The sequence below is a fragment of the Andrena cerasifolii genome, chromosome 1, assembly GCF_050908995.1.
Source record: "Andrena cerasifolii isolate SP2316 chromosome 1, iyAndCera1_principal, whole genome shotgun sequence".
NCBI classification, from domain to species: domain Eukaryota; kingdom Metazoa; phylum Arthropoda; class Insecta; order Hymenoptera; family Andrenidae; genus Andrena; species Andrena cerasifolii.
This window is the reverse complement of record NC_135118.1, coordinates 13,141,090-13,156,446: the sequence shown is the minus strand read 5'-3', so window position 1 is coordinate 13,156,446 and position 15,357 is coordinate 13,141,090. Positions and strand designations below refer to the sequence as shown.

The 15,357-nt window shown below is 38.1% G+C and overlaps 1 protein-coding gene across 1 annotated transcript in view; it reads right to left on the bottom strand.

Moving 5' to 3' along the window:
• LOC143372751 (uridine phosphorylase 1) overlaps positions 1–12,577 on the bottom strand; it is a 46,131-nt gene extending 33,554 nt beyond the window's left edge. The window contains exon 1 of the mRNA XM_076819300.1: positions 12,392–12,577. Coding sequence (XP_076675415.1) covers positions 12,392–12,426 — 35 coding nt within the window. The 5' untranslated portion in view covers positions 12,427–12,577. The remainder of the gene's footprint in view (positions 1–12,391) is intronic.
• Positions 12,578–15,357: the final 2,780 nt, after the last annotated feature.

The window sequence follows — 15,357 nt, the reverse complement described above, 5'->3', positions numbered from 1 at the left end:
GCATCGTCAACCCCCTCGACCAGGTACGCACGTGAGGGTCCTGACGATTCGCACGACCTTGAAGTTATTTATTTACACAGAAAGATAGACAGACCATCGACAAATTCGGGAAACCACCCCAACGTGTCACCCAAACCACCGACTGGGTGGTTAATCCTCCCCCTTGACCTAAACTCCGCCAAGGAGTTGATGGCACGGAAAAGTAGAATGTTCCTTAAAGAGTTCGACCGAGGGGGAGTCAGAATTCAAGAAACAGAGACTGAGAAAGGTTCTCACTCGACCCTTGTCAGTCTTAGGAACGGCTATTCACTACTCGACTCTCGTCAGCCTCAGAAACGGCTATTCACTGCACGAGTCTCGTCGACCTCTGTTACGATTATTGTAAATAAATTTCTAAGTTTAAAATCGAGCGTTGTTGCCCAGCCAGCAACAAGTACGATGAAAACAAGACGAGTGAAACAGTGTGCTACAAGATTATGCTCCGTTATTATTATAGTAGAATCTCGGCTATCCGAATTGACTGAGGGACACGACGTTCGCATAATCGAAGGAAGTTTGCCCAAGAAAGATCCCAACTTTTATTAGTTTTATTCGGATTCGCTGTCTCCTTTACCGCGAGTTGCTTTACAACGCTCGAATTTGCGCTAGCTGAAGTCTGCAGCATTAAATAACGATAAAAGATGCCGCAGGATGTAATTAGTTAACGATAGTTGTGATAAGTACAGAATGTTCCGCACATTTGTCATAGAATTTTATCATAAGCGACGATGATTTACTCCACGCAATATGTACAGCCAGTGATAAAAAATTAACAGCGTTCGCCGATGATTACACTGTGATTTTGAATTGTCATTGACAAATTAAATCCCGGGAATATCACAGTGCATACACGAATTACAGGCTCAGAGGATGATATGCTTGTATTTACACGGAGCAATATTCTTCTGTTTCACTTTCCAAAAGGAAGCAGCATTTCTAAATGGGATTCCACTGAGGCAACGCAAGGCAGCATGTCGCAGACAATAAGTGGGATAGCGATTGCATGTGTTGCACGAGAAAAAAAGATGCGACGATGTTGTCGGTTGCCAGAAAGTTGCTTCAGTGGAATCCCACCTTAAGATCCTCCCTATTGGTGGAAACTATTTTTTATTCGTCTCTGAACATAAAACGGCAAGTTTCCAGTATTTCGCAATATTGCCAGCTACAGCGTTTATCACTTTACAAATCGTGCTGAAAAATACCTTATCAAGTAGAAAGTCTTATCAACGCATTGAGATGTTTCTGTGGGAATCCCACGAAGCATCGCTATAAAGGTACGCATTTTTCTTTATTTATCATTGCATCGCCAGGCCACGTCAATGATTCACAGGTGATATCTGCATATTAATCTAAAATAATTATTGTGCTTGGATACACCAACTAAAATATTTTGGGCTGTCTTCTACTATACGACAATGTCTATATCAAGTTATAAGTTCATTCTTATGAAATTCTATGTTAATTTTTAAACTTGTTTCAATAAAATTCTGCAACGATTAATTTTCTACTAATTTTTTCCTATTAATTTGGCCCCTATAATTGGGCCTGAGTGCAAGAAACATTTTGGGGCCTCAAACAATTTCTCAATGGTACAAAAAAAGCATAACATCTTTTCACAGAAAGAAATGGCGAGAAAATGGTTAATAATAACAATAATGAAGAAAGTAAAATAAGAGAAATAAACAAATAAATATTAACACATTTAAACATATAACTATTTCAATGCCATATCATGAATAATATTCGAGTATTACATTATTATATTAGAAATTATGTTCTAATTTATTTTTTTTCTTAGTTTAAATCAAATAAAAAAATTCATTCTCATTGATTTTTTTTTTATTCCTCCCCCTCCCCCCGTAACCAGCCCTGTCGATATTAGAATTTTTTAATTTTTGGCACGCGTAGATAAAATGGTTTGCCATCACTGGTATAAGGATCTAAAAAACGACCAAAGCAAAAGGGCAACTAGTGGACGAGGACCCAGGTCGAGTTCCTCTTTGGTCTGGCAGTAATCGGACGGAGATATGTAGATTTTTTCATTAGTCTGACAGCAGTCGAACGAAGGTAACTGCCACTAGCGTGTTCAGTTCCGATCAATAACCTATCAGCTGAGCAAGTGTTCTGCATGCAGCCATAAGCAAAGTGATGCAGCTCTTATTCCAGAATATGGTTTATCGATATCCCTCCGTAAACATGCGTCGTTTCATTTGTCATCCGAATTCCACTCACTTCTCTAACGTCAAGCTAAAGGGGTATATCTACTGTGACACGCGATTCTTTCAACTTTTTCAGGATTCTTTTTATCGGCTTAATTATTATTTATTTATTATTTATGAATAGCTTATAATGTAATCTAGGACGTATGTGATGTACATACATTCAAAATTTCATTGAAATCCCTTCAGCCGTTTAGGCGTGAAAGCAGGGCCGTCCCTGACGGGGGTGCAGAAGGTGCCCCCGCACCGGGGCGGCCAAACTTAAGGGCGGCCGCGGGCCGTTTATTATATGTAAAGTTTTGACTAATAAGAATAATAATCGAAACTCTTTTGCACGATAACTGTTTAAAATTATGTATATAAGATATAAAAGTAAACAGTGCATATGAAATTCCTAATTAAAAAATATTAAATTAATAAGGGCGGCAATATTGTTTTTGTGCCTGGACGGCCAAAACCCAGGAACGGCCCTGCGTGAAAGGACGAACAAACAAGCAAACAACGTTTCGTTTTGATATATTAGTAGGGATGTAACATAAGGTTATTATGACATGTATAAAAAAAGAACCAAATTTTTTCCTGATTTTTTTAATAAAAAATAATGGCATAATAGCCGCACAGTCGAAACCTACTTATTTTCCATTTGAGTTATTCCGCGGTGGGGTGTTTTTTGTTCTGGGTTAGGAGGTCAAGGGAAGCTAATTTTTCCACAATTTTTACACCTTGTGGGTGCGTAAATTATATCTGTAAGTGGGTTTTTTGAAATTCGAAATACAGTAGGTACTGCTCGGTTAAGGGCTCGACCTTAATCCCTTTCTGCCTGGCTAAGAGCTCGCCAATCATCCCCCTACCCCTACATTTTTCGTTCACGCAGGCCAGAGACCCACCACGCCCGAGCTCTTGACTTCCGAGAACCGAGAGCGATAAGCTCGACGCTCGAAGTGTGTCATGCATTACTGTAATTTTGAAGTTTTCCGTTTTTCGTTGCATCTATGTGAAAATAACCCCAATAAAATTCCGAGATTTCTGAGCTTTCTAATTTTAATTATACAGAGTTCGAATTACATCGAAATTCCGTACACAAACTATACATGAAGTGCAATAATTAAAAATAGAAGATCTAATACAGAAGATGAAATGTACAGAATATAGAAATTAAAATGCTTATTAATATTTAATTATGATGATCGCTGAAGCGACGAAGTGCAAAGCGTAGGTGCTACGAGCTTTGTTTCTTTGCAAAGGGGCAGTTTCCCCCCTCCCCGCCTTGAAAAAAAATCGCTTGTTTTTTAAAACTAATCTTTATTGGGTTTATACTAAAAACGCGAATATTCTTAAATTTCATTTTTAAATTTTTAATTAAATTGGCGCTACAAAGTGGGTTCAAACTAGCAACCCCAATCGTCGCCTGTCAACTCGACTCGAGCTCGTTTCTCAAAGTTGCACCGCTGGAAAAAAAAGTCTGCAGGCTCCTCTGAAAACACGCCGACGCCACTCACAGTGTTCAGCCACTTCCTTTTTTTCTTGCTTTAGAGATCGAGCCTTCGTAGAAGAGTAAAGATTAATTACGGTAAATAACAGAAGTGAAAATAAAAATACAGTGATGCGATGAAAAAACAGGAACTTTTTGCACGATTTAGGAACAGGTAATAGAGATTCGTGGCGCGATAGAATGTCAACAAGATAATCGATACGTATGCATGCTGCCACTGTGCCCCTGCAGAATTATGGAGACTAACTTGCCGTTTAAATTTGTTTCATCGATAATGTCTGCGCGGCACGGAGAGTTCGTATTTATTCACACGCTGGAGGTATATTAACGTTATTTTGAAACAAAAGCTGTAACTTTGAACATAGTTGGAAATGTGGGGCATTAATATGTGGATATATTTAAAGAGCAGAGTCAGGTCAACCGGGGAACAAAGCGGACAGTATGAAATTCCATGAATTTAAAATTCTCCTCTGTATTCATAAAAGGCGGCCTAAAAAAGAAATTAGTTTGCTGAAAATTTGGCCATTTGTTGATGCCCGCAATTTAATTGAATTAAACTTCGTCTTTTTGAGTAACTGGGTTTGCATGCTTCAAAGTACTACACTGAAAATGTAAATTGGGAAAATAATTCGAATTGGGAAAATAATTCGAGTTGGGAAAATAATTCGAATTGGGAAAATAATTCGAATTGGGAAAGAAGAAAAATTCTAAATAAGTAACAAAATGTTTGCGAAAAATAAAAAGTGGTAAAAGATGCTCGTAATCCATGTTCTTTTGCGAAAGAAGGAAGGAAAGAGGGACGCACAATTGGGAGAGAAGAAAAAAAATCTAAATTAGTAGCAAAATGTTGCAAAAAAATAAAAAGAGGTAAAATTCCTACAGTCGATGTTCTTTTGGGAAAGAAGGAAAGAAAGAGGGACGCCCTATCTATGGGGTGGTCTGATTAGCCCTCAGGCTATGCAATAATGGCCGTGACCTCAATATAACAGCGTGACCCTAAGCTTGTGGACCGTGGAGTGCTTGAATTAGAAATGATATTCTTTCGAACTTGTAATCTTCTTTACACCCCACCATCGATTTTCTTACGTTTAAACGAAGTCGTGGATTTTCTCTTGCAATGCTTCGTGATCGTCAACCGTTCCCACATTGCATTCGTTTACGTTTAATAGAACGCCGAGAATAGAAGTTCAATACTAAAGCCATATACACTTTGGATTTTGGTATCGAGGCTCGAAATGGAGGTCACAGTTTTCAATGTGCGCTAAAGAGGCACTTGTTAACCGGGGTACGTGTAACCTACAACAAATAATTAATCATTTATGTTCTTAATACCTGGATAACTTTGTATTTTATTCTTCGTGCAGACATATCAAGCCTATATTCATTTTCGAATTCATTCGTAAACATGTGTGACAAGCATCATTGTTTATTAAATAATTCTAGCGAAACAAGTTATGTTGGAATCTATTTTTGTTATTTAACAACGTAGTTGCGACCTCGAAATTTGGGGAGCTGTGATTTTCTGCCAAATTAAACGCGTGTATTTTCACATGTAAATTTATTCAAATAAAAGTTTTGAAATATGTAGCTACCTTTGTACTACAAATTATACGAATTAAAATAGTTGCCGTAGGTACTAATGCTCCCGGGCATTTAAGTACTTACACATTAAATAGAGACCTCTAATTAGTTGGAAATTTTATAGATCATTGAATTCATCCTTAAACGAACCATAAAAATATGTTCCACTTAAAAACCAGGCGATATCACCTTGACACCTTTAAAATTATGAAATTTATAATCAAAACTGCTTTGAATAAAATTCGTAAGAGAAATGAAATACAAATTTCGTCGGAAATTTTGACTGAAAATCCTGCTCGATACTAGCTCGTCCTTAAGGGGACATTCTACAGTCTGGACCTAAATTCGGCCACTTTTCGGCGATGGTTTTTATAATGAAATAAACACTTGACGTTTTCAAACCTAATATGCTAACTTTTGAAAAATTTCTCACTTTTTTACATCGATTAAATATAAAAAAGAAATGCCATTTTTGGTACTTTCAACTTTGATCGACCGCCATTTTAATCACTTTTGTCCAAAATTATTATTTCGCGGTGTACCGTATTATACCTATACTCCTGCGAATTAAAAATATGTTTATATTTTTTATTTCAGGTGATCCTCTCGTCCGAAATTTCAACCGCCAGTATCTAGTGAAATTCCGAAGACGCCAACTTCGCTGCGAAATATTTATCTAAACAAATGAAATAAACAAGCAGCAATGATGTTTTTTCGCGTATTTGAAGATTGGTAGCACATACACCCAAAAAATTGAAACTGTTAGTGTTGGCTAATCGCAGACAGCCTCAAAAAATTTTACAGGTATAGATTTTCTCACAAAAGACTATTTTTAAAAAAACTATTTTTAGAAAAACTATTTCAACAGAAAAAAATTTGCACAAATTTTGTATAAAATAAATAAAATCAATTATATTTAATACCTGTTTTTCATTCACACTAGTTTCATGAAAACTAAGCAGAAGTAAAGTTTTCTTGCGTCTTTGACAAATATTATCAACATCATTCCAAAAATACAAATTTCGCAATATTTATTTCTAATCTGATTTCTCCTTTCTGGAGAATCGAAAGATATCGAGGAATCAAAAACACTATAGTTCCCTTAAACTACGTTTTATACGTCCCGACGTGATTTTTGCAATGGGAAAAGAAAATAAGTATCCGACTGCTATGTATTCCTTCCTATAGAAGCGTTTCTTGTATTGTGTAGATTCGTAGTTCCATCAGCTACAAACGACGATTTTCCGTTTCCCACCCTCTTGGAGCAGGATGGATTCAGACATTCAACCCCCGTCGCTATAGTAACCGAAGAATCTGAAATATCGGAGGGTGTGGTGCGACATACGCATGGCACGATCCATTCGCGTGCAACGGCGCGATACGAAATTTTGAATACAGGCAACCGCTTCTGGATAAACTCGGAGGTATCACCAATCATCACGTACCAACCGCAATTGCCAGCTATCTGGCGAGGATATACTGCTGACATAACAATATTTGACGTGATGTGATGTGCGCGTACCCACGGACAGGGGAACAGAGAAAGGGGAATATTTTGGATCCCGGGAAATTAGATGCGTTTAAATAATTCGTTTTTGGTATAATTACTAAATAAAATGACAGCTTGTTTTTCTTCGCAGATAATTAATTATATGAGAGGGCATACTTTCTGGCAGCTAAACTTTGTCCTTCGCGCACCGTTATTTAATATAAAATTTTGCTTTTACATTTTGTGTTTCAGTTTCGTAGTTTCTTTCATTATGTAAGTGTGTAATAAAGAGGATTTATTATTAAGTGTTCGTACTATGGAAATTGTAGTAAATTGAGAATTTGTCGATAAATAGGTCTTGTAAGGGTGTTATTAAGAGTCAACTAGGATCAAGCTTATCCCTTATTTGGTTACAGTAAAAACAGAGCAATAAAGAAAGAAGTTGAGTGATTTAAAATGACCTAATTTCTTACGACAGAGTTTTCTCCATAAGTGACACTGTGCATGTCCAAGGGCGTCCGGGGACTTGTTTCCGGGGGAGGGACAACTTTGGGATGATGGTAAAGAAAAATATACCCCCTCTTGTTTTTTTCAACCCATTTTGTAGCGCCAATTCAGTTAAAAATTTAAAAACGAAATTTAAAAAAATTCCACTTTTTAGTATAATTTTATTAAAGATCGATATTGAAAAATAAGCGATTTTTTCTCAAAAGCCAGGTGGAGCAACTGCCCCTTTTGCACCCCCTCCGGACGCGCATCTGCATGTCCAATGCACAACTGCATCTGTTGTTGAAGTGGAATTATATCCTTCATTCTGACAAAGAAGTCTCTTGGAAAATATTGTTATGTTGATTGTTTGGAAATAATATTTCCATACTACTCGAAGAATTTAAATAACAAATCTACGTCGGAAGCGAGTGATTTCAGTATCAAAAATAACGAAAATTCAGTCGTGAAGAGTATACGGAGATTTTTGAAAGTTAAAGGATTTTAATGTATATAACAGAAAAGTAGTAACAATTATATAAGGCAGTAGTGACTAAAATAAGAGTCCAATCCTGATGAAAAAAGGAACAAATTATGAGTTGTAATCGTCGATTTGAATTCTGATCGAAGTCCAGAGAATCGCTGATTTCGGGAATTTTCGCGATTCTCGACCTTATTCTGCGATCTTTAAACGTTTGTAGCTTGGAGCAACGTTAACCGATTTTGATGAAATTTTAGGCACGTATACAACTTACTGCAATCTACAAACTGTTTTTTTTTTTAATTTTCATTACAAGCTCACAAAAAAAAGTTTAAAAATCGACCTTTACTATTCTTTTCGCTATTCCAACCAAATACATTTTTTTTCAAAACGACGAAGCGCGTCAGTTAGCAAACTAATCCTTCTAGCTTCTCAAAAAAACTCAAGTTGTTTGGACCAATTCTAAAAAAGTTATGCGATTTTAAAAAGTGTCCGAATATTAATGCGAGCCACTGTACATATTTGCTGCTTCTCGACGTAGTCAATAGAAATCATACAACAAGTCAGCACAGAAACTTTATAAGTAAATAGATTCGACATTGTAAACTTCAGACATTCTCCCAGGAAACAGTTGCACACCCATGCACTACAATGCAAACCCTAACGAACTCATTAATTAACCCGCGTGGAATAACGTTGTACGTATTATATTCTCTTCCTTGACTGGTGCATTTTAAACGACCGTAAAATGAGACCTCGCCCATTAGTTAATTAAACTCGCTCAATTGTTCCTAAAGGTAATAGAAAAGTGCGTATACGAGGGTCGACATATTTTAAAACACGTATTACATCATTGACTTTTAAAGGGATACACCACCTTGTAGGTAAAAAAGAATGGGTATATTTAAAATTTGTTTTCTCGAAGAATTTTTCAGTGAGATATCCAGATTTTTTTAGAAGATGTTAGGCAACATTTTAACTTTATTTTCATACATTATTTATTACTCAAAGTTTCAACGTGGCGGAGTTATACAACATTGTCCACCACCATGTTTTGTCAGCTGGCCACCAGCACTAACAAGGATTGGAAATAAAAAATAAAAAAGTCTTATTTCAACTTTAACAGAAATAGATTTTCTTCAATGATAGACGCCCCTTAAATAATATTAAACAGTCGTGTCTTTTAGAATATCTGAATTTCTCTGTACTGAGAGTCAACTCCTATTCCTTTACATAGAGGATTGCACGGTTCAAAGTTTATTATAAAAAATGGAGGGCAACAAAACTATGTATGGAGGAATGTTAGGTATTGTGGGCAGGCGTGAAAGAAGAACACACTTTTAACAATAATAGTAAAGCTATATATATATATATATATTAAAACTATTCCTAATCTACTCTTCAAGTTTCAGCTTTGTAACTCTTTTAACTCTATTTTTTTAGACCGCTCTTCTTGCTCTCGATCACCTCCGCACTTTTTAAAATCACATTCACCCAAAATTTTCATTTCAAGAATCCTCGTTCTTCGCGCCAAACAGTCCATTCACTCAGAGATACGTTCTTCGATGCGCATTTCTCGTGCCCACGTAGATACCTTCCCAGCGCAGCAGGAAAATATCATCGTAAATTGAAACTCTGAAACTGCTGCAGTAGGACTCCCATAAAGTTCATACCCAGATAGGTCTGCCATCCGTAATATCATTAATCTAGGACAGAGAGCATTAAAACCCCGGACATTCCCATTTGAAACCCGGGCACTTTTAACTATTTCTTATGTTAGGTAGGATATCCCAGGACAAAAAGTTCTGCAAATTATCGACTGTAACCGCAATCAGGAAATAAAGATAAAATATTTATGGCTTTCTGAGCGAGCAGCATCGAGGAACCCGGATCACTACAGGAAATCCGCCCGGGCGCCCTAAAAAAGAGGACATATCCGGGGAAACCCGGGCGGATGGCAGCCCTCTATACCCAGACCCCCATACTGGTTCAAGAATTACCCCCACCATATAACAAATTCAGTGCTAGATATACAATTTTCCACCCAAAGCCAAGAGCCAGATGTTTCCAACCATTTTCAGGAATTCCAAAAAAGTTTGGAACTACTATATTTATGTTACGAAAATTTCTGTCACGTTTGCAACAGATTTGGATGTTTAAAAAATCGTTTCTTTTTTTTATAAATTCTAATAATTATTGTACGCAAGGATGTAGGTATGTACTTCTTTATTTCCATCCAGTGTGTTGATGGTTGTGATAGAATCGAGCCTTTATATCTTTTTTTATCATTTTTTTTGTAATTATTTATTAATTCGCTGGTAATTCCATTTTTGGATATACTTCCGAATGACCCCAGTGGCCGAACGAAACGAGGTTTGAGGAGAAAGGTAGGGAGGGGGTGCGGACCCTGAATCTAAAATTGTAGCTTCGGGTATTTATTAGTTTCCGAAATATTAATAAAAAATCATTATTAATTGTTTTTTTACAAATTAGCCCTAACGGGGATCCATCCTGACCCCCAATTTGTTCTACGGACAGCTGGACGCGGTCTTCTCACCACCGCGCCCCTCAGGCACCTAAATGGCACGCGCATATAGCTGAAATTCAAAATCAATTTTCTCGAAAACGAAACGCGATATAAAAAAAATTGTATGTTATATTTTCGTCTTATTTTGGCCTGTAGAACCCCCCCCCCCCCCCAGAGTATTAACTATCAATACAGTTATAGGTAACCACCCTGAATATTAGGATGGATCTTATTCGCAAGTTTCTAGTTCAAATCTTCAAACTCACATCGGTTCGCTACCATGCTTTACGCGCCCCCCTACTCATCTAGCCCTAACCAATACTAATATCCAGAACAAATTTGAAGTGGAATGCGTTGTGTCGGAATAAGTAAACAAAAATGCTAAAAGATTTTTATTAATATCTCGGAAACTAATAAATTCCCGAAGCAAGAATTTTAGATTTAGAGTCCACAGGCGCTCCCCACCCCTCCCCTCAAACCATATGTCGATCGGCCACTGGGGCCATTCGGAAGTACAGCCCCATTTTTTAATGCCGAAAACAGAAGTATAGACGATTTTTGTGTATAAGAATGTAAAAGAAAATTTTTGTCTACCTTCAAAGAATACCGAAACTGCCGGAAATCGCTCGCGATAGCACTGGGTTCTATTTTCAAATACTATGCCCCACCATTTTGTTGAACTACGTTCTTCGGCATGCGAGCAGACGTAGTGCATGAACAGATTAATCTTTTACACGAAACAGGTGACGCTATCGGTTACTGATAAAATTCATTTACTCAATACATAATAAATATTCCAGATTAGATACTATACAAGAGTGAAAATAAGCCTTCGTTATAAAATACCGTTTAGGAGTCAGTGAAAGTTAATTTCCGTTGGAAAACGCAGCGTTTGCATGCCATGCGTTGTGACCAATGGACACACTAGAATTCCTCAGTGGATATTACTGTTACTAGAATCCTAGATATGTCTGAAAAAGTACAACGCACAGATTTGTAGTATAAATCAGAAAGTTTCTGATAGAACGATTAATTTAAAAATTCGTCGACTGATTCTTGCCCTTTAAACTTTCTAAGTCGAGAGGAAAGCAAACACTGAACGCGTGGAACACAACCCGCGGCTATATCGCCCATCGATCGTCCACTTGGTTGCTGACGAATCACCTCAGTAAACGTGAAACCGAATTCACGTGTTTCCTATTACTTTCGACCTCGAAAAAACATTGACACACCCACTTACGCCGGAAACTACACTTACACTAGTCGGGATTTTCATTCGGCAAGATTTGAAATAACACAAATAACCTCCTTTCGCGAGTGATGTACATTCCGAACCAATTATCTTATATTATTTGGACCACAGTACATAATATTTTACCAGTATAAAAAGAATTCTAAATATCGCCTAAAATTTTCGCACAAATTATACAAGCATTATAATGTATCGCTCGAACTTCAGATTTCTTAAGTATCCAGTGGTTCAAGAGTATAGTTTCACCTTCTAAGAAATATAAAATGCGTTCGTACGCAACGTCACGGGTTCGCAAAAACACGCAAACCTTCGCGTACATACGACTAAACCCAGGAAACCGGACAAATAACTTCGCATTATAGGAAACTACATTTCCAGACATCTGCCCGTCGTCGTCGTTCGACCATAGAATATATGTTTTACGTCTCAAGTATAAAAGACCGTGACCCGATGAATGAAAACCCGGCCACTTCCCAAATTCGGATTGTTGTTGTGCGCTCGCTAAATCGATGTTCCGAGAAAATTCGTACGTCAGAACCACATGCGTCTACGTGCACTTGTAGCTTCTATCTCGATGCGACAAAGTGTCATTGAAACGTTTAACTGGCAGCAACGCGGAGAAAACATTGGAAACCTAAACGAGGTTAAACGATCAGTCGTTAACAAAGATCGATTGAACGTAAACGTTCGCTGAGCGACCGTTGTCATCTTGCGAAACGAACGGAGGGCAGCCAAGCCCTTTTTTTTGCGCGAGAAATCGGGGAAGGAAAGCACGGGGTGGAAAGTGAACGCAGATAATGTAAGTTGAGATGACAGAACACTCACTCGTCGATTTCCTCGTCCTCTAGCAGAAGACTCATCTTTGCACCTGGCTTGAGTTCGGTCACTGTATGAAGGCGATATGAGTGGCGAAGGTTGACTCCCGCTACTGAAGGGGTGTAGTCCTTTCGATGATCCTCCGCAGGACTACATACACCAGCAACGATGCCGCAACCGTCCACGTTGCGCGCGCGCGCGCTTTCTCACCGCGCCAGGCATCCTTCTCTCAATGACGACACGTTCGCCTTAATACAATGGCGTGACGTTTGGAAATGCGCCGCTAGGCGCCCCACTTCCTCATTGGCCCGCATTCTACCCTCGCGTTCCGCCGCCGGTGCTATGGATTCTTTCGAATCGAATGGTGTGATACGGTTGCCTTCAAATTTGTAGGATAGGTATACGCGGTTTTTGATGTATCATTAAGCATCTAGAATCCCTGAATTTTAGACACTAATTTTCACTCGGCAATTCTGAAAACTATTTGTACTGTTGTATTATTTCCAGGAAGTTAAATTCGTGATATGAATTGCTCTGTAATATGTTCCGGGGAAATTAGAGCCACCCTTATTTTCTTAAGGAATTTTACTTCTTCTATTGCTAATATGTAATTCTAGCTTTGCTGTTCGACTTTGCCCGAAATTTAGATTCTGATTTTAAAAAAAAATTGTTTAGTGTTTTTGTGTGAAAATATTCACGTTCATCTGAATTAGTCAGGCATAACGAGTTTAGGCACATTTCGTGAACCCAGAATTTATCATTCTAAAGTTTTTAGGCGATAGAGAAACAGACAGACATATAGAAGCTTTCTGCTTTATGTAAATTAAAATGACGAGACTGATTTTAATAACTTGTATGTGGAATGTGAAGGAAATAATAAATATTTTAATTTCATTTCATTCGCAATTCTTATGCAGATAATATTAGATGAAGGTAGCCTAATTGTGTGATTTATTTTGAATAAAAATTTCGTCCCATTCAAATAGACTTTCGTACAAGCGCTTGCGGTTTGACGGAGATCAGAGACAATGTAGAAGCAGCAATAAAAATTTCACGACGTACCATCAAATCAAAATATATTTCTTCCATAAAATATAACAGTTTTTACATAATGAAAACAAAATATAAAATATGATAAATTACTTTCTCCTCCGTGAAATAAAATTAAACCTGCGCTCTCGCAGCACAGTATGAACGGGATTAGGGATTGTTGTTGTACACAAGGATTATCGTGTGCCGAGGTAAATGTGCAAGGTGAATCTTGTACCATGCGTCAATGCTACTGTCACAAACTGTGTTTATTTTTATCATTAATGTATATTATTTATTATAAATAAGTTAGAAACATTGATTTCATTTTGGGCTTTGTAGGTGTTTACATTTTATACACACAGAAAGAATACCCAACGTATTATGCTTTCAGAAAAATGTATACTTTTGGCAAAAAATGATTTACAAATGAACTATAGCCACAAATTTGCGCGTCACTCGCTCGTTCACGAACCAGGCAATAGAAAGCCTATCTGCCTCAACCGATTTTGTTTTATCCTCTGATAAAATGCCACGCACACGCTGCACACATATCGCGCATGTAGATTCACTCTGTCTCTTTCACAATTTCATTCTCTCAGCCTGTCTCTCCCTCTCGTTTGCGCTACCATTCTTTCTCACTGGCATCGTTTTGCACTTCGAATACACGTTTTTTTCCTCTCCCTCGTCACCATTCACCCCGCTTTTAACACACACATACACACGCACACGCACACCATCTCTCTCTCTCCCTCTCCCTCCCCTCTCTCTCTTTCTCTCTTCTCCCTCTCCCTCCCCCCTCTCTCTTTCTCTCTCTCCTCTATCTCTCTTCTCTCTCGCTCTCTCTCTTCTCTCTCGCTCTCTCTCTTTCTCTCTCTCTCTCTCTCTCTCTCTCTCACTCTCTTCGAAAACCAAGCAGTATTATTATTATTATTACTATTATTAATATTATTATTATTATTCAATATTATTTGTTATTATCTCTTAATATTATATTTTATCCAATGTATTTATATATTTTATCTTTCATATAAACTCAGTGGTTTAACCAAAGTAGGTATGACATATGCTGCCCAGTGTGCGTGCAGTGTCAGCAGCGACAGAGTTAGACGTTCAGGTTACACACGTCCAAACGTCACACCCCTACTTTACCAATCTGACCAACACCGTTTAAAGTTTATTGTGCAAGTACCCCCCCCGGGGCGCGTGAAAAGCAGTTTCTGCCACCTTTGTACAGACGTTCTCGCGGCGGAACAGTGAAAGGCGGCAGGAACAGCAGTCAAACGGTACCCGTCCGAGAATACGAGCTATGGGCAGCGCGCTAGCCGGTATGAGCGAGCGCAGGCAGTGAGCAGTTCATACATACATACGTACACTGTAATGTGGATACAATGCGAGCCAGGGGCATACGCTGTTAGATGATGCCCCTTGCCACGCGATACTGTGCCAACAAGCGAGGGCTGGATGAAAGGAAAGCCATCGTTATGTTAAGATCCTTATGTCACTCGTAAATCGTAAGATTATAGTTGTATGGCATGAGATCGCAGCCCTCACATTCTGTACACAGCCTATGGCGAAGAGAGAGAGAGAGCAGAGGAATCTGCAGCCCCTCTCGCTTCCTAATTACCTAGTGTCACATCGAACAGATGTTGTTTCTCTAACAATTTCTTAATATTGAAGGGGATTAGGGGGGGGGGGCGTGGGTTTTGGGTTTAGGTTCGGGGGGTAAAGTTTCCTTCTTGCTGGTTTTATGTTGCTCTCTTTCGACGCTAACCTATGTTTCATTTTATATATTATATATAACAATATTTATACGATGAATTATGAATTTGAGTCACATGCAGAAAAAACTTTTACTCGCTTCTGGCACAGATAAAAAAAAACACTTTGGCTTTTCGCATCTAAGAAAGGACTGCAATAAAAAAAAAAACACCACACTAGTAAAT